General features: G+C 43.5%; 1 protein-coding gene across 1 annotated transcript in view; it reads left to right on the top strand.

The window, feature by feature from the left end:
- cdkal1 (CDK5 regulatory subunit associated protein 1-like 1) overlaps window positions 1–19,344 on the top strand; it is a 252,024-nt gene that overhangs the window by 31,316 nt on the left and 201,364 nt on the right. The window contains exon 4 of the mRNA XM_062422643.1: window positions 15,472–15,556. Coding sequence (XP_062278627.1) covers window positions 15,472–15,556 — 85 coding nt within the window. The remainder of the gene's footprint in view (window positions 1–15,471; window positions 15,557–19,344) is intronic.

The raw sequence follows: 19,344 nt of genomic DNA, 5'->3' as shown, positions 1-19,344 counted from the left end.
CAGATCACTTCCTGTTCTAGCAAACATTTTCCTGACAGGCCAGACATCTTAGTATCTAATCTGCTAATGATGCACAACACTGGGGAATGGGTGACTGTCCCACCCTGCCCTCCAGTCCACCTGTCCTCCCAGTCTGCCTGGCATCCAGCTGTCTGGTCAGCCAATCAGCCGATAAGGCCAGACAGGGCTTGTTAGCTCAGTCAAGTGTATCCATTCACCCCAAAGCCACCCCTTTGCCCCAGCATGCTTACTCCTCTAAACCACTACTGCACTGTTTCCCAAGGTCAGCATGTCCTGTGTGTGTGTGTGTGTGTGTGTGTGTGTGTGTGTGTGTGTGTGTGTGTGTAAGATGAGAGATTGGGGGGGGTGGGGGCTGAAGAAGAGGAAAGATGATGCGTTTGAGATGGAGGGTGGAATGGATGGAGGGTAGACGACCGAAATAACAAGGGAGAGAAGTGTAAGTTGTGTGTGCGTGCATGTATGCATGTGGGAATGTGTTAGGGTGTGTGTGTATGTGGGATGGGGTGGAAAGTGGGTCATGCTGTGGTCTGTGTGTAAAGCACCAGGAGCATCATATTGACCCCTAGGGCTGCTGTCTGTCTCACTCACTCACACACACACAGAGACACACACACACACACACACACACACACACACACACACACACACACACACACACACACACACACACACACACACACACACACACACACACACACACACACACACACACACACACACACACACACACACATCCAGACGTCTCACTCTTTACCCTCATATATCATCTACCAGGGCTGAAGTCCAGAGAGGAATCAGACACCACATATCTGTTTCTGTGGTCAATAAAATCTGCACATCCTAGATGCACAGCTACTTAGTTGTGCTGTGGGGAAATTATTAAATGGACTCACAGGGTGAAATTTAATTGAGAACAGTTTACTGAAAAGACACCAAGTAAAAGCAGCTATCTGCATACACTCTGTACAGTTAAATGCACCCTTATAGCTTAACCCTACCTGCCAGTCTCCATTAGGGACAGATATAACTTACAAAGTGTAAGTATACCTGGTGAGAGAATGTCAGAGAGTTTGGAAACTTTTAGTAGGCCTGTCTCAAATGGAAAATATGATCCTGTCGCCACAGTGATAGAAGAGAAAGTGGGGTAATATATGACATATCTATCATCAAGAGAGAGAATTAAAGGAGTCTGTATGAAAGGTTTATGGTGCTTCGAGATGAGGGAGTCTCCAGAGCTTCCTTTCCTACATAAACATACAAGATCTGACTGTAATGAACTTCCCCGAACTGCCTGAAAACCTGAACAGGATGCTATGTAATCAGTGAGGAGCACAAAATGCTAAGTACTCTCCCGGCAGGGAGAAAACAGATTTGTTTGCAGAGTAATCACCACAGGAGCTCAGCAGTGCTAGAAAGCAAGATTACTGTTTCATTTCAGATTGAAAACATATCAACACATAAAGTCTCTAATTATTTAGATCAGTGTGCCAATTACTGTAAGGAATGTGTTACTGTAAAGCTTTGTAACATGACCTGCTTATTCATAGAACAAAAAAAAACAGTATTTTCATTTCAGGAAAAAATGCCCACAACAGGCTTTTATTGTAATTTAATATGATGCTTCCTTTTTGTGTAGTTAGTAATTTGTGTAATCTTGCTTTACTACTATACAGAATGTAGTGTATTTTATTATAGAACTTCTTCTGAACATTTATTTTAATAATGAATGCTGTAATGGCTGGAGTGTCGGCTTTTCTCTCTCGTGAGTTTTGCTCCCACTACAGAGAGATTCATAGGCTGTGTTTCTCACCTTTACTTTACATATACTGTAGTTTGTACCACAATATGAAGCATATGCTGATTCAGGTCAGAGGCTGATTTAAACTTAAGATTCATCCATCCCTCTATGCCTGCAGCAGACTGGACAGGTCACACAATGGAAAGGTGCCAGTCTAAAACACACACACACACACACACACACACACACACACACACACACACACACACACACACACACACACACACACACACACACACACACACACACACACTCACACACACATTTATAACAATTTTTAGTTTAGAGTCTCTAATCCACCAAACCTACATGTATTTGGACTGTAGGAGAAAACCCATGCAGACAAAGAGAGAACATGCTAAAGCAGCACAGAGAGAGCACCAGATGGCTTGTGTAGTTTAACCTTTCTTGTGCGGTGACAGTTGTTCCTTGGTGCTGCCTAAATTTTAACATACTGTGGACTACCACACTGTTATTGTCCCTGCCAGGCACAAGTTTGTTTGGATGCCCTGCAGTTTGCTTTTGGATAACAGATTGTACTTTTAAAATATTTTCCAGAACCATAATTTATCTAGATACAGGTGTAAATTAGACATTACCTGTTTTTTCTGCACTCTGCTTTGAACGTGTTCCTGTCTCTTCATCACCTGATGCCTGGGCTGCCTCTATGTGTCTCTCTTTCCTTCTTAAACTTTAAAAAAAATCTTGAGTCAGTTCTTTACTTTCTCCTTGTTTTTCTTTTCAACACCTTTACATCCTGTCATTCTTCCTGGCTTCTGTCTCCTTATTCCTTCACTCCCTCTGAAATAACTTTCCTTTTATAAGTCAGACGGAGCATGAATCAGAACTTTAACTTGTATGGTGTTAATTACAGTAATTGTGGACAAACAGCACACAGTTGGAATGAATCAGCAGTCAAGCTACCCAAGCTATCAATGACATTAACATTACTGTAATGTAAAGCAGCAGCAACAGATAAAGTGGTCAAGTGTTAGTGTTACCTCCACACTAATTGTTTGGGGGAATACTGACAGCAAAAAAGTAAAATAACATCACCAAATCTTTGTCTGGAAGCAGGTAAAACAACAGACGTGTTTCCCAGTGTGAACTCAAATCTCAGAAAGCAAGTTAAATAGCAGATTAATGAGCGTCACATGATATATATTTTTTCTGTTCTTGACTTTTAACTTGTCTGGTGAGGCAAGTACATTTCTCTTCCACTTTCCTGACAAAAAAATCCACATGTCCCAGACAAGCAAACAAGCCTTTATGTCGAGCTCTGGTGTATATGTGTGTGTGAAAGAGAATTAAAATGGATATACCATAAGTGAATGAATATTAAATAAATACTTTGTTATTGGAAAAATCCCTGTTTCTGTTATCTTCGCTGCCATCTTGACTATAGACCAACTGGAGATCTGAACTTGACTGAGTGCACTCTTCAAGTTTCCTTTGTATACACGCACAACAGTGGAGGCATAGAAAATAGAATACACCATTGTCCCGTTTTCCAGTGTCACTGCTCTTGAAAAACAGCAATTGAACAAAACAGTGTATGCAAGCTACCATAGCATTGCTTATCCTTGCTTAGTGATAAACTTGGTAGTCTTCTATGCTCTAGTAAGTGTCACAGTGGACAAAGAGGAAGTCATTGTTGAGGCATAAAAGCAGTCTCATGTACGTTACCTTTACCTTGGCTGCACCTACCCAGCACCACTTCTTTGTAAGGCTGGAGTCAAAAACGCAAACCTTTTCTACATTCTTAATCGTAATACCTACATTACAGGCATTGTAAGAGGCATTTTAAAATACTCCTACATCCAGGGTAGCACTACAGTTCACTTTATATGCTTTGTATTAAGCTAAATTTGTTATATGATCTGGTTGACATGCTGCACAATAGTCTTTGTGTGCAAAAATATCAAAAATATACATGATATGTGGTATGCTCAAATATGCTTTATTTAACTTTAATTTTGTGTACAGTTTTGTTGAGTTATGAACATTTGATTTTGTGCAAAGTTAAAATTGATGAATTTGTGGACATATCACAATTTCTCTGTTACTTTTTGGAACTTTACTTCTCAGTAGTAGTATGAAAAGCAGCTCTTTGTCTAATTGCAGTAAACAACCGAGTTGAATTAGCATTTTACAGTTTTTCTTTGTGAGCTGGCACATCTGCATACACTGGATACATGGGAGTTAAGGGATGTGACCTTATTCCCATTCTGCTTGTTATTGTTTGTGTGTTTCACTGCTTTCTGACCCTCCAGCTGAGCCTCATCTTGGTTCCTCTGCGGGGTGCTGCACACACCTGTGGGTAAATCAACAACAGACATGATGTCCAAATACAGCAGAATACATCATTTTTTTTAATGCCACTGTAACAAATTTCACATATTTACTATCACATCTATATATCTATATATATACAAATCCAAATATATATACACATATATACACAAAATACACTCTTTTTCACTGCTCTCTCAGGACGACCCTCTTCTAGTCTGTCTGTCTTTCCTACAATCACTCTTTCTTTGGTCCTTCTGTCCATCCGTACTTATTTGGTGCATGCACCTGCTCCCCTAACCCTCTGTCCTCATCTCCATAGGGAGTAGTGTGATTGAAATATGTTATGTATGACCTTGTGTATATGTGTACTGAAACACATACACACACTGACCCCAGGTGCTGCCTTTCCAATATCCCGTCTCTCTTGTATGATTTGGTTGTGGTGTGAATTTATAGTGAATGCCACTCACACACACACATAAACACACAAAGGAATACACCTCATGGATTGGATTTAGTCATTTGGGTCGGTCAGTGGGAATGTTTTAAAAGAATGAGTACACCTCCATACACATAGAATACATCAATACACATACACACACACATATAAACAAATACCTTTGTATACACATACATCATGCACACACATAGAGGCTGAGGTCATTTTGTTTTTGTGTAGAGCAGCTTAACTGTTTTAGTGTAGTGGAATACCTTATATTCTTTATTGGGAAAACTCAAACACACACACACACACACACACACACACACACACACACACACACACACACACACACACACACACACACACACACACACACACACAAATAAACAATTTATTTGGGGGTCAGCTGTTGTGGTCAAATGGAATATATTTCTTATATTGGATACAATATAAACCAGGCTTTTCATCTGTGGCCTGCAGACTGAAATGGAATAGTGTTATTATTAAACTGGTGTGTGTGCATGTTTGATTTGCAGAGTGATACATGCGAAGGTCCCCTCAGCACTCTACGACTAATACAGCAACACATGTGTGTGTGTATATATATATATATATATATATTAAAGATTAAAACTCCAATAAACTAATGTAAAACAAATTGGCCTTGTTAAATAGTTTCTTGGCTCGGATTGTCAGGATAAAGTGTCTGTATGATGTTTTTTCCATAAACATAAAATAAACATAACATGGTTTGTCAGAAATCAGCACAGGCTGACAATAGTGCCAAAGCAGCATTTGTGTTATTACAAACAGCTGGTAGGGGAGCTAGTGAAATCCTCATCTGTACTGTTTTGTAATTGACCTACAACATTTAAAGTGAACCCAGGCAGTTACAAACAATTATGTTGCTGCCCCATATTTGACTTTGTTTTGTTCTTAATTTAGTTTTATTCATATATTTAGCTTTTTATGGAGGTACTTAATGTCTTGTTAATCTTAATGTCTTCCTGTTACATTTGTGCATGCATATGATACATAGACAGCTGCTGTTTTCTTTTTCTTAAGAGCTTATCTCAATGTAGGAATGTTGTCATCCTCCTTTTCACACACCCTTCGTACCTGTGAACTCCAGACTGTTTGAAGGCTTTGAAACACACACACACACACACACACACACACACACACACACACACACACACACACACACACACACACACACACACACACACACACACACACACACACACACACAAGCGCATAAGCTTGTCTTACCCTCTGGGGCTTTTCTTCATCAGATAGAAGATAAGTCAACAGTTTTTGTGCATGCTATGTACCAACAACTTCTCACATAATTGCCTGATGGCCATGATATGCAAAAAATTACCAAATTGCTCCCCTGCCATTGGCTGTACTTCCATTCCTATGCAAATTTCATGCAAATTTGACTTTCCAGAGATTTCCCAATAGCAGCATTTCTTTTGTGTGGTTGGAATTTATGGGCACTTAAATGCTGAATCATTTAAAGTTACCTAAGGCTACTTTCCCACACTGATGCAGAGAAAACACACATGTTTGAATCCATGAATAGATAATGTAACATCTTGCCTTAAAGTACATTTTCAGACTGTCAGCATTCACAGTCTTCTGTGCGGCTCAGTGGTTTAAATCTCACACTCTTTTCTCTTTAGAGTGAAAGAGTAACTCTGGTGGTGGTAAATGTTAATGTGTTGAATGGTCATTGAAAACAGTATTCTGACTTTGCACTGCCTGTCGTAGTTTGCAAAGTTTGTAGTTAGAATACAGTGTACTTCATTCACTTACCTTTGCTTTGGAAATATTAAAAACCCATTAATAACAAGCACTGAAAACCTCAGATCATGAGATTTGGTAACATGAATGTTTTTGTTTTTTTTCCACTTTTACGTGTTTGTAAGGCATTTCAGGACACTGTCAACATGCTTCATGCTCCTCTGTATGTATATGTTGTATATAGTTGACCTGACTGAATATCTCAAACCTTTGCTCAAGTGAGTTTGTCAGAGCAGTCTGCATCTCACTACAAAAGTTAAGTTGATGGGTTCACTTATATCTGATAATGTAGACCTTCTCCATAATTACGTTATATATATTTTTCCCAAACTGAACAGCTGGATTATATTTTACAGCACACAAGTGATCACAAGACAAACTGAAAGGAAAGAACTTCATCTGGCAGGGCTTGAGCCACCCCTTTGGCAACAGGGTGACTCGCAAGAGCTTTGCAGATTTCTTTGCTGTTTGTTTTTAAAGCTGTTTTAGGTAAAGCCAAGTCAGATATTTCTGTCTTAAAACAGAACTATGCTTTTCCATCCCATTCATTTGGATTCTTTAATTTTTTTCAATAATCAACGGGATGCATGAAATGTCAATTTCTGCCCTGAAAGTTTATTGGACTTTTATCTTAACCGGATCCTACATGTCAATCCAAGTATTGATTTACTGTTTCAAATTGTATTTATCTCCCCATTCACTTCCAGGTATAGCCTCCTTCCTATAATTACAGAAAATGTGTGCTATATTTATCGTTAACACCCTCACACCTTTGATATCTTCACTGTAGTCACCATTTCCTGACAGAACAGCTTGCTAAAGCAAAAACACTCAGCTCCCTCTCCCAGATTTCTTTCTTTTTTTCTTTTTTTTTTTGCATTTACCTCAACAATTATGATGCTCTCAAACAAACACAACTGTTCAGAGAAGGCCTTGCTCCACAACTGTAGCCCCAGGGTCCAGATTATAACACGGCAGCAGATGTGGCTCTAAACTACTTTAATAGCAAACACACACCACTCAGGAATGGCTGTCTGAAATAGTGCATTCACTGATGATGTAAACTGGCACATATCTTCTCATGTTCTGCTGCTGACCATGCCAACCTTTTACCACTGGATGAGGATTGTTGAACTCACTGCAGCGTGTATATGTAGACACCCATGATGGATCAGGAACAGTTGCTACAGTTGTCTGAAAGGGCCTCACAGGTTTAAAGCTACAAATGCATAGTCATTAGTGTGAGTGAAATTCATGTGAACATAGAGCTGACTGTATGTCTCATAGGCAAACACACCATTGTTCATTTAATATTATGCTGAAATGATTCAACAGTTGGTCCCATGACAGAAAAGTATTGTTATAAACTATCAATTAATCATAAAATTCCCAAAGATGTTGTAGCTTAATATGACTGTTGTTTATATGACTATGAAATAACCTGTGTACTACTGTAACCAACATTTTACAGATGTCTAATTAAATTATGAAATAGTAATCAATGGATTGGGATATAGTGAAAATAAGAGTCAAAGTAATATATGAGACCGTTCATTGGAAATCTCATCAGATCCAAAAAGGTCAAAGCTATCTACCTCCAGGATGTTTGTGTTTCACTTTATCTTTTTTTTATCTGTGTACTGGTAAATTGTGCTGACTCTGTACATAGGATTGTGTTTTGCAGATGTTTGTATCTGTCTTGACTGTGCGTGCGTGCATGCGCGTTAAATTGATGGAAAGCTTGTTACTTATTGTTGGTCTAGCGAACCTCCCTCGGGACAGAGAGGAGACAGCAAACACACAGCTGAGACCATTCCTCCTCGTCCTGGGTGCGAGTGTGTGTTAGTGTTAGCTGCTGAGACAAATAAAAGTAATCATAATGGGTACCCTTTCTCAGCTGAATGTATTTCTCTCCGTTTTTTCCTCTTAGAGAGACATAGATTTTATACTTTTACATACTTTTGCTTTAGGATTCATATTTCTGTTTTCATCCTGTCCCAAAATAAATGATTCCTCATAACACGGAAAGGCCCAAACAAACAAACCCAAACTAACACATGATTCATGTCCTACCAGCGTGACTCACGTTGTTTTAGTGCTTTTTATGGGAAGTGCAGCTGTACTTCTGTTTTATGACTCTTCATTATGCCTTGCTTACTGTCTGCTAACACCCCTCAAGGCCCAAACCGCTGAGCATTCATCTTTAAATAATAATGGGGTTTCCACAGCATCTATAGGAGTCCTATAGAAATCCTAGAATATTGAAAGATGTAATAAAACCAAAATGCTTTAAATGTAAAAAAAAGAAAAGAAAAAAAGAATCAAAACATTATGAATCCAAAGTTGTGACAAGGCTTTTTCTCTTACAGATCTGTTGTCATATAGGACTTTATCTGGCTTATTTCAAACCCTTTGCAAAGTGGCATTATAATGATTTTAAATACAACTTAGTGACATCTGAACTCAAAGACTATTTCACAAGTGATGCTATTGCCAGTGCGATGAATCTTTTGTCTTTATTTTTCTACTCATGTAAGTCTGCATGTGCAGCAAAGATATTGATTGTTCAGTCAACTTTAGAATCATTTTTTTTTTTTACAACCATAGAGTGAACAGACAGGTCATTTTATTTAAGTGTTATTTGACATGAATTGATGAATGGAGTCAGTGGAGTCATAGTTATGCATTTTGTCTTTGGTCCAGAAACATTGTGCGAGTGTGTTTTGTTGAGCATGAGGGATTAAAAAAAAAAAAGTTGACCCAAGGCAAGTGGCACCTGCTGTGTGTGTGTGTAACAGAAAGTATTACAGGTGTATATTAGATTTATTAATGCATGCATGTACATGCTTGACTGCGGCAGGGAAGTGGATTTTAAGTGAAATATCTGATTCAATGTGGCGTAAAAGACCGAGCGTCTAGCTCTCAACCACCGCCATGCCACCCCATAGCCCTGAGTATGTTTCTTCATGTGTGACACGTTAAGCCTGCCACCATCGCCCTGAGCAGCAGTTGAGCTAAACATCACAAAGAGCAATATACTGCTGTGTGTGTGTGTGTGTGTGTGTGTGTGTGTGTGTGTGTGTGTGTGTGTGTGTGTGTGTGTGTGTGTGTGTGTGTGTGTGTGTGTGTGTGTGTGTGTGTGTGTGTGTGTGTGTGTGTGTGTGTGTGTGTGTGTGTGTGTGTGTGTGTGTGTGTGTGTGTGTGTGTGTGTCCAGTGGTCATTGGAAAGTTTAATCGACTCAAACTAGGCCTATTACTGTGGACTCTGAACATAGGTGTTAATAATTTAACTGCCAAATTCTGGCAGCTAAATTGGACAACTTCTCCAGTGGCTTATTTGGCAAGTAACAATAAGCTGAGTGGTTTTCATTATTTTAAATCAAATTGGTTAGATAGCCTAGGATAGGCCATCATAAATGCAAGTTAATGAGATGTATTTGAAAGATTGGAAAAAGCTCATACAGTAAGTGGACTTTAAAGTTGAGATTACTCTGTTCCATATATCCATCCATCTTCTTCCGCTTATCCGGGGTCGGGTCGCGGGGGCAGCAGCCTTAGCAGGGAAACCCTGACTTCCCTCTCCCCAGCCACTTCGTCCAGCTCTTCCCGGGGGATCCAGAGGCGTTCCCAGGCCAGCCGAGAGACATAGTCTCTCCAGCGTGTCCTGGGTCTTCCCCGGGGTCTCCTACCGGTGGGATGTGCCCTAAACATCTCACCCCGGAGGCGTCCGGGAGGCATCCTAACTAGATGCCCGAGCCACCTCAACTGGCTCCTCTCAACGCGGAGGAGCAGCGGGTCTACTCCGAGCTCCTCCCGGATGGCCGAGCTTCTCACCCTATCTCTAAGGGAGAGCCCAGCCACCCTACGGAGGAAGCTCATTTCGGCCGCTTGTACCCGCGATCTCGTTCTTTCGGTCACTACCCAAAGCTCATGACCATAGGTGAGGGTAGGAACGAAGATCGACTGGTAAATTGAGAGCTTCGCCTTTCGGCTCAGCTCTCTCTTCACCACGACGGATCTGTGCAGAGTCCGCATTACTGCAGACGCCGCACCGATCCGCCTGTCGATCTCCCGCTCCATCCTTCCCTCACTCGTGAACAAGATCCCGAGGTACTTGAACTCCTCCACTTGGGGCAGGATCTCATCCCCGACCCGGAGAGTGTACTCCACCCTTTTCAGGCTGAGGACCATGGACTCGGATTTGGAGGTGCTGATTCTCATCCCGGCCGCTTCACACTCGGCGGCGAACCGATCCAGTGAGAGTTGGAGGTCACGGTCTGATGACGCCAACAGGACCACATCATCTGCAAAAAGCAGTGACCCAATCCTGAGGTCACCAAACCGGGACCCCCCAACGCCCTGGCTGCGCCTAGAAATCCTGTCCATAAAAATTATGAACAGGATCGGTGACAAAGGGCAGCCCTGGCGGAGTCCAACCCCCACCGGAAACGAGTCCGACTTACTACCAGCTATGCGGACCAAGCTCTGACACCGGTCGTACAGGGAACGGACGGCCCGTATCAGGGGGTCCGATACCCCGTACTCCCGGAGAACCCCCCACAGGACCCCCCGAGGGACACGGTCGAATGCCTTTTCCAAGTCCACAAAGCATATGTGGACTGGTTGGGCAAACTCCCATGCACCCTCAAGGATCCCGCAGAGGGTGTAGAGCTGGTCCACAGTTCCACGACCCGGACGAAAACCACATTGCTCCTCCTGAGGAGGTTCGATCTGAGGTTCGACTATCCGACGGACCCTCCTCTCCAGTACCCCCGAATAGACCTTACCAGGGAGGCTGAGGAGTGTGATCCCCCTATAGTTGGAACACACCCTCCGGTCCCCCTTCTTAAAAAGAGGGACCACCACCCCAGTCTGACAATCCAGAGGCACTGCCCCCGATGTCCACGCGATGTTGCAGAGTAGTGTCAACCATGACAGCCCCACAGCCCCACAACATCCAGGGCCTTGAGGAACTCCCAGCGGATCTCGTCCACCCCCGGGGCCCTGCCACCAAGGAGCTTTTTGACTACCTCGGCGACCTCAGCCCCAGAGATAGGAGAGCTCTCGCCCGGGTCTCCAGACCCTGCTTCCTTACCGGAAGGCGTGTCGGTGGGATTGAGGAGGTCTTCAAAGTATTCCCTCCACCGATCCACAACGTCCCGAGTCGAGGTCAGCAGCACACCGTCTCCACCATACACAGTGTTGACGGTGCACTGCTTCCCCCTCCTGAGAAGCCGGATGGTGGTCCAGAACCTCTTCGAAGCCGTCCGGAAGTCGTTCTCCATGGCCTCACAGAACTCCTCCCATGTCCGGGTTTTTGCCTCAGCGACCGCCGCAGCCGCCCCCCGCTTGGCCTGCCGGTACCTGCCTGCTGCCTCCGGAGTCCCACAGGCCAAAAAGGCCCTATAGGACTCCTTCTTCAGCTTGACGGCATCCCTCACTGCCGGTGTCCACCAGCGGGTTCGGATATTGCCGCCACGACAGGCACCGACCACCTTGCGGCCACAAGACTGGTCGGCCGCCTTGACAATGGAGGCACGGAACATGGCCCACTCGGACTCAATGTCCCTCGCCTCCCCCGGCACATGATCAAAGTTCTCCCGGAGGTGGGAGTTGAAGCTCTCTCTGACAGGAGACTCTGCCAGACGTTCCCAGCAGACCCTCACAATGCGTTTGGGCCTGCCAGGTCTGACCGGCATCCTCCCCCACCATCGGAGCCAACTCACCACCAGGTGGTGATCAGTTGACAGCTCCGCCCCTCTCTTCGCCCGAGTGTCCAAGACATGCGGCCGCAAGTCCGACGACACGACTACAAATCAATCATCGAACTGCGGCCTAGGGTGTCCTGGTGCCAAGTGCACATATGGACACCCTTATGCTTGAACATGGTGTTCGTTATGGACAATCCGTGACGAGCACAGAAGTCCAATAACAGAACACCGCTCGGGTTCAGGTCGGGGGGGCCGTTCCTCCCAATCACACCCTTCCAGGTCTCACTGTCGCTGCCGACGTGGGCGTTGAAGTCCCCCAGCAGAATGATGGAATCCCCAGAGGGAGCACCCTCCAGCACCCCCTCCAAGGAGTCCAGAAAGGGTGGATACTCTGAAATGCTGTGTGGGCCATAGGCACAAACAACAGTCAGGATCCGTCCCCCCACCCGAAGGCGGAGGGAGGCTACCCTTTCATCCACTGGGGTAAACTCCAACATACAGGCGCCAAGCCGAGGGGCAATAAGTATGGCCACCCCTGCCCGGCGCCTTTCACCAGCGGCAACTCCAGAGTGGACGAGAGTCCAACCCCTCTCGAGAAGACTGGTTCCAGAGCCCTTGCTATGCGTCGAGGTGAGGCCGACTATATCTAGCCGGAACTTCTCCACCTCGTGCACCAGCTCAGGCTCCTTCCCCACCAGAGAGGTGACATTCCACGTCCCTAGAGCTAGCTTCTGCAGCCGAGGATCGGACCGCCAAGGTCCCAGCCTTCGGCCGCTGCCCAGCTCACTTTGCACCCGACCCCTTTGGCCCCTCCTGCGGGTGGTGGGTTCACTTGAAGGGGGTCCCATGCTCTCTCTTCGGGCTGTGCCCGGCCGGGCCCCATGGGTGCAAGCCCGGCCACCAGGCGCTCGCCATCGAGCGCCTGGTGGCTCGCCAGGCGCTCGCCACCCCCCGGTGACCCGCGTCCGGGCAAGGGAAACCATATATTTTACTCGTCATAAGGGGTCTTGTGAGCTACGCTTTGTCTGGTCCCTCTCCCCGGACCTGTTTGCCTTGGGTGAACCTACCAGGGGCATAAAGCCCCCGACAACTGAGCTCCTGGGGTCATTGGGACACGCAAACCCCTCCACCACGATAAGGTAGTAGCTCAGGGAGGGGTTCCATATAGTGTGTTCCCATTCTAGCTGCAACCAACAACCAGTATAAAACTCCATGTCCCAGGATGCCTTGCACAGCAGCCAGGACCACCGCCAAGTTTTATAATCCACCATTTAGAATTTGGGGTTTAGGAGCTGGTCAGGAGCAAGATGGGATCCACTTGGTATATTTAAGTACATCATAGTCAGATTAGTGTTATTTAGAAAGCACATTTAAAAACAGCTGACAGTGTTTTATATTTCAAGATAAAACAAAGTAAGGAAAACATTGAGTTTATTTCAGTCGGATCAGAGTACTGGGAAATGCTAAACACTCAAAGTTATAAACAAACATGCAATAAAACCGTCAAACCAAATCAGGACTTAGCTAAATGAAGTCAGGATAGAAGAAAATGGCAGTTCTCTGTTCTTCTGACCCTGAGAAGACACAAAGAAGAGTGATACAAACAAACATAAATAAGCATTGAATAAAATAATCCAATGAGATGAAAGAATATAAAGGATATTCTGTGTGAAGAAGAACCATAAACTCAGGGACCATGTTTAGATTAGGAGAAGAAAGTATTAACTTGAATAAAGATAGACATAAAATAACTACACTAGAGACCTTGTTAGGGCCCGAGCGGCGACTGCAAGTTGCCTGGCGAAAGCCCTATTGAAATTGTAATGTTTATTATTATTATTATTATTATTAGGGCCCGAGCGGCGACTGCAAGTCGCCTGGCGAAAGCCCTATTGAAATTGTAATGTTTAGGGCCCGAGCGGCGACTGCAAGTCGCCTGGCGAAAGCCCTATTGAAATTGTAATGTTTATTATTATTATTATTATTATTATTATTATTATTATTATTATTATTATTATTATTCCGACATTTTGTGCCCCAATTTCGCCCCTTTCCCAAATGCGAAAATGCTTATACTTTTGCACGGACGTCCGGCCTCATCCGAAATTCGATATTTTTGGGTGGTCGCACATGGTCGACGCAGAATGGCGGAATAGCGCCCCCTACAAAGTCCAAAAATGCCCATAGGGAATTTTGCTAACTTTGTCCTATGCTCACAAAATTCGGTACACATATGTATTATACCCACATATGCAAAAAAGCCTCTTGACCTCATGACCTCAACCCAACAGGAAGTCGGCCATTTTGGTTTTGATTTTTCCCGCCTAAAATTAACTCCTCCCACAGCGTTCGCCCGATCAAGTTCAAATTAGGTACGCAACATCTCCAGACCTAGCTGAGCTTAAGTTGTGCTCTGCGCATCCGTAGGTCAAAGGGCGTGTCTGCCAGGGCTCAACTAACTTTGGCGTGCTCGCCATGTACATACGAGTGGCTCTCACGCCCACATACTTCATCCAATCAGCTTCAAACTTGCTGGACATGATGATGGCTCCGCCCTGAACGTCCCGATATATTAACTTCCCACGTAACTCATAGCGCCCCCCGGTGGTAACAGGAAGTTAACTAAGATTCATTAAAATTACATACTTTGCCCCATCAACTTCATTCAGAACCAGTTGGTGAAGCTACATTATGAAGACTGTGAAGCTACGAGTAATGGCGTCCGTGTGGCGACGCGGCGACCATCAATTCCTCGTAATACGTTTGGCTTTTTGATGGCTTTATTGAACTCGTATCATCATGAAAATTGGTACACAGGTCCAGGGTGCCAACCTCAACGTCTCCATTCGCTCATAGGCGATCTCACTCGTGTCGCCCCCTAGTGGAAACAGGAAGTGCCATATTTTACATCATCATTGTGCGATTTCCACAAAACTTCACATGTGTAATCACTGTCCCACCCTGAACGCAACCGCTTGTGTTTTGTTACACTCTACTGCCCCCTGGTGGATGAACCATCAACCCTCATAACTCCTTCATGCTTTGTCCAATTCACTCCAAACTTCACATGACTGATGAGTGGCCGCCCTGAACACACCAGACCACACCAGACCATATGTGTAACTACCTGTGACTGCCCCCAACTGGATGAACGAAACATTGCATTTTTGGCCTCCTTCCAGGTTTTTTCTCACTTTGCTTCCCGCCACAGCCCCGCCATGCCTCAGGCCCCGCGGTGGCATGGGTGAGCGAGGGCCCGCCATCGCCGCTTGCAGCTTTAATTCTTTGTTGAATCCTTTATAGTTTTTTTTGGTACTTATGTTTGTGTGTATGTTAGGTACATTTTCTATCTTATGCCTGGGTTTATGTTAAATGAACTCTCTCTCTTTCTACAGATGACCCATCAGAAGCAGACCTGTGGTTGCTGAACAGCTGCACTGTGAAAAACCCTGCAGAGGACCACTTCAGAAACTCAATCAAGTACTGAAACTCAGATGCACACACAAACACTCTCTCTCTGCTGCTATTTTATGCACCCACTAAAATAGTTTTTTCAGTTTTTTTCACGAGAATTATTTTTACAGCATGTTAAAATGTGTTGTCGTGGAGGAATAAGGCCACATCCACTCGTTCCAACTGCTACATTTACACCTAGTGCCCACACTTCTCTGGTCTTTTCAAACCCCCAATACAGAGACTTTTGAAAACGCTGCTTAACCTGTTTAGCTTGAAAACTCTGGGATTGAGCTTTACATAGGCGGAAATGGAGACTTTTGAAAAGGATGATGCAGACACCTACGCACTGTGAACAAGATGCTGACAGCATGGAGTGTGTAGTAACTGTCAGCTGGTGTGAGAAGTTACTGCTCGCTGTGACAAGCAGCGTTTGTTCCCACTCCGCTGATCTTCAAACTGAGTCCAGCTCCTGTAGCCAAATATGGTACTGTCCACTCCACCAGTGACATGCAAACACCGGTCACTTGATGCTTATCTCTGCCAGATGTTACTGGGGGTGGTACTCGCCTACCATAAGGATGCTAAATGTCAGCCATATGAAACTTCTGTGTTTTTCACAGCCTTGACCGCCTTATAGTCAGGTGTTACTTTCAGTAGCAGTTCCACCTCGTCGTCAGTCAAGCAAAGACATCTCTGGTCTTACTTTTTGCCATTGCTGTTCTTCCTCTGTAGTATTTTCTGCGACTAAACAACCAACCACAATAGATATGAAGGAAATAAAATCATATAATTAGAAAATAGTTCATTTCAGTACCATCTACTAAAGGCCACAAGTCATTATAAGATAACAGGCATAACATGGCTGGTTTATCTCAGGCAGTAGCTAAGTTTACAGCAATTTTATACAATTTAAGATTCATGACAAACTATAAGCTAAACCATAGTCTACATACAGACAGCTTACGTTTTAGCTTGTTCTTCACAATTCGCTGCAGTAGATGAAAATAGTTTGTTTCTACATGTTCATGCTTGTTGAACAGGTGGTGTGATAAATTACTCTCGGACTTCTTCCTCGCAAAGCTTTTATTGCACTTTTGGTAATGAGAGTAGTTGTTGTTGACTCTAGTAAAACTTAATCTTTCACTTCATCTGTCCACTGTGATGTGTGTGTGTGTGTGTGTGAGAGAGTGTGTGAAACTGAGACCCTCCCTTGGTGAAACTCCAACACAGACAGCACAAGTACGAATGGTTGGGAAAACCCTGATTTTTATGAGTTTCATCCAAATTTTGGCAATTTCCACAATACTCCCTGTTTTACAGTTGATTCCATTTTTGTTATCAAATTCCCGGATGTTTTCTGCGACGTGGAAATCATAGTGCCCTACATAAGTGTGTGTGTGTGTGTGTGTGAGAGTCTGTGTATAACATGGTTTCAGCTTGCTGCTCCATGTCAGTTTCCACCCCCCCACCCACATAGACAGACACACATACTCAAACACACCCACAGAGGAAGAGAGAAACATACATTTGCATAAACTCGGAGAAATTAAGCTAGAAACTGTTTTGCATTTTGATTAATTTCCCTCCATCAGGGGCACACACACACACACACACACACACACACACACACACACACACACACACACACACACACACACACACACACACACACACACACACACACACACACACACACACACACACACACACACACACACCTGGCGGGTGTCTGCTAATACTGTAGTGAGAGAGAACAAGAGACTAAGCAGTCACTAGGTGACTGCCATTACCATTGAAAGCAGTTTTGAAGTCCAGCTGAAATTATTATTATATTATATTATATTGTATTTTTTTCATACTACAGCATACACTACTGCTTTGTCCTGTGTCACTTGTCCTGTGTTCTCCTTTGAGAGAAAACACAAAATACAATAAATGTATATTTTGAATTATTTGGTTTATAATTTTGCATTAATTTTGATGAGATATTGTTCTGTTGTCAGCTTTCATAGCTGCAGACCTTATTTTGATAAAGCAAACGGTCACACTGAGCCTGATAGCATCCTGTTACACAACACAAGAGCCACAGGCTCTGAACAACAACCCACATTAGCTTTCTTCCTAAAGTCTACTTCTTATTTAGTTTACAAACATGAGCATTGCCCTTAGCTTTCACCGTTGTTGAATGAGCCACCAAAAAACATTTACTGGTGTCAGTTTACAGGCATGGTAGTTAATTAGCTGCTCAGCTGCAGCACAGTAGACAGCTGTAAATGTACCTACAGATGTCAGCTTTGGTCCACGTACATGTTGATGTGGTCATTGCTCTTCAAAATCCCTGCTAGCAACATGCTGTCTGCCCATGACTAATAATTTGATCAGCGGTACATAGTTAAATTTAAAGTCCAAATGAACTGCACCAGTTAAAAAAAAGTGATTCCTTAGCTTATCTAACTATATAAAGTCCTCCACCTGACACTTAATCTTTAATCCTTTTTTAGTCACAATCAAAGTGTAGACACAGTGCTTTGGCTGTTGCAAGCACTACTAAAAAGGAGGAAAGTGGATTTAGTTTCATGGTCACAGCTCTAAATAGTTTTGTGTACACAAATGGACACTTTTAAAAAGCCTCAGTGACCTCAGGGCTACAACAGTATAGTTCCCTCACATGGCTGAAAAGACAAATTGTGGGCTTTTTGGTTGGTTGGCTTATAGATTATTTGTATTTTAGGCGAAAAGCAAAATGGAGAAATGTATTTATCTGTCACATTTTACATTTAGGATGTCTGAATGATTAGAATGGAGAGCCTTGTCATAAAGCAATATTACAGTTTCAGGGGTGAACAGTTTCACTTTGCCAGCTTGATCACTGCAATCTTCCTGTCTTTGTGCTTCAGCCGTCTCCTCATGCCTGCTTTCTCTTCTACTGTCTTTCTGTCATGCCAATTTTTATGCAAAGAATTTCTCATTTGAAATGCACAAAATAATAACACATTTCAACACTTTGAAAATGTCTTTCTTGTTGATGCAAGAGTTTTTCTTTAACTTGAAATCAACCAGCTGTAATGCTAATGCAATTAATGCTCCATTCACTGGTAAGGAAACACACACACACACACACACACACACACACACACACACACACACACACACACACACACACACACACACTAGGAATGAAGTTTTTTTTCCTTTCATCACTAGCTAGCTTGCATGATGGAGACACCAAATGACATGGTGCCTGATCACACAGAATCAAAATGCCCACTTAACTCACACTTTTTTTTATGCCTTAGTTTTTCTTTGGCTTCTCTTCATATGATTGACGGAGAGAAAAAACAAGAGAGGGAGGCAGGCACACTGGCTGCCTCGCGCTCAGTCACACGCTGGGCGTTGTGCCTGCACCTCCTGGTACCGCAAACACGAGAACTTCACACACACATTTGCACAGGCTGGGGCATCATGCCTGGAGGTGCTTAAAATGTCTAAAATTCACTCAAAAATGAGTTCTGAATTCCATGCATTACAGTGTCCTAAATAAGCACGCTTAGCATGCAACAGCAGATGTGGTAGAGCTTGTGGCATATTTAAAAAAAAGCCCAACCGAAAACATTTTTATATCAGAATAATGACATGCAGTGTATTATTTTTGTACTTGTTAAAGCCAATAGCTACTGATAACACAAACCTGTCATCGCCATACCATTTTAAAAAAGCTGATTTATTTGAACATACTGCTCCTGGAAAATAATATCTGGCGGGAAGCACTGGCTCTCTTCATTTTAATTATAAATATATTTCTGTCTTATGCA

Source organism: Scomber scombrus, chromosome 7 (assembly GCF_963691925.1).
Source record: "Scomber scombrus chromosome 7, fScoSco1.1, whole genome shotgun sequence".
In the NCBI taxonomy this organism is placed as follows: Eukaryota; Metazoa; Chordata; class Actinopteri; order Scombriformes; family Scombridae; genus Scomber; species Scomber scombrus.
The sequence above is the reverse complement of the archived record's forward strand: the minus strand, read 5'-3'. Positions and strand labels throughout refer to the sequence as shown.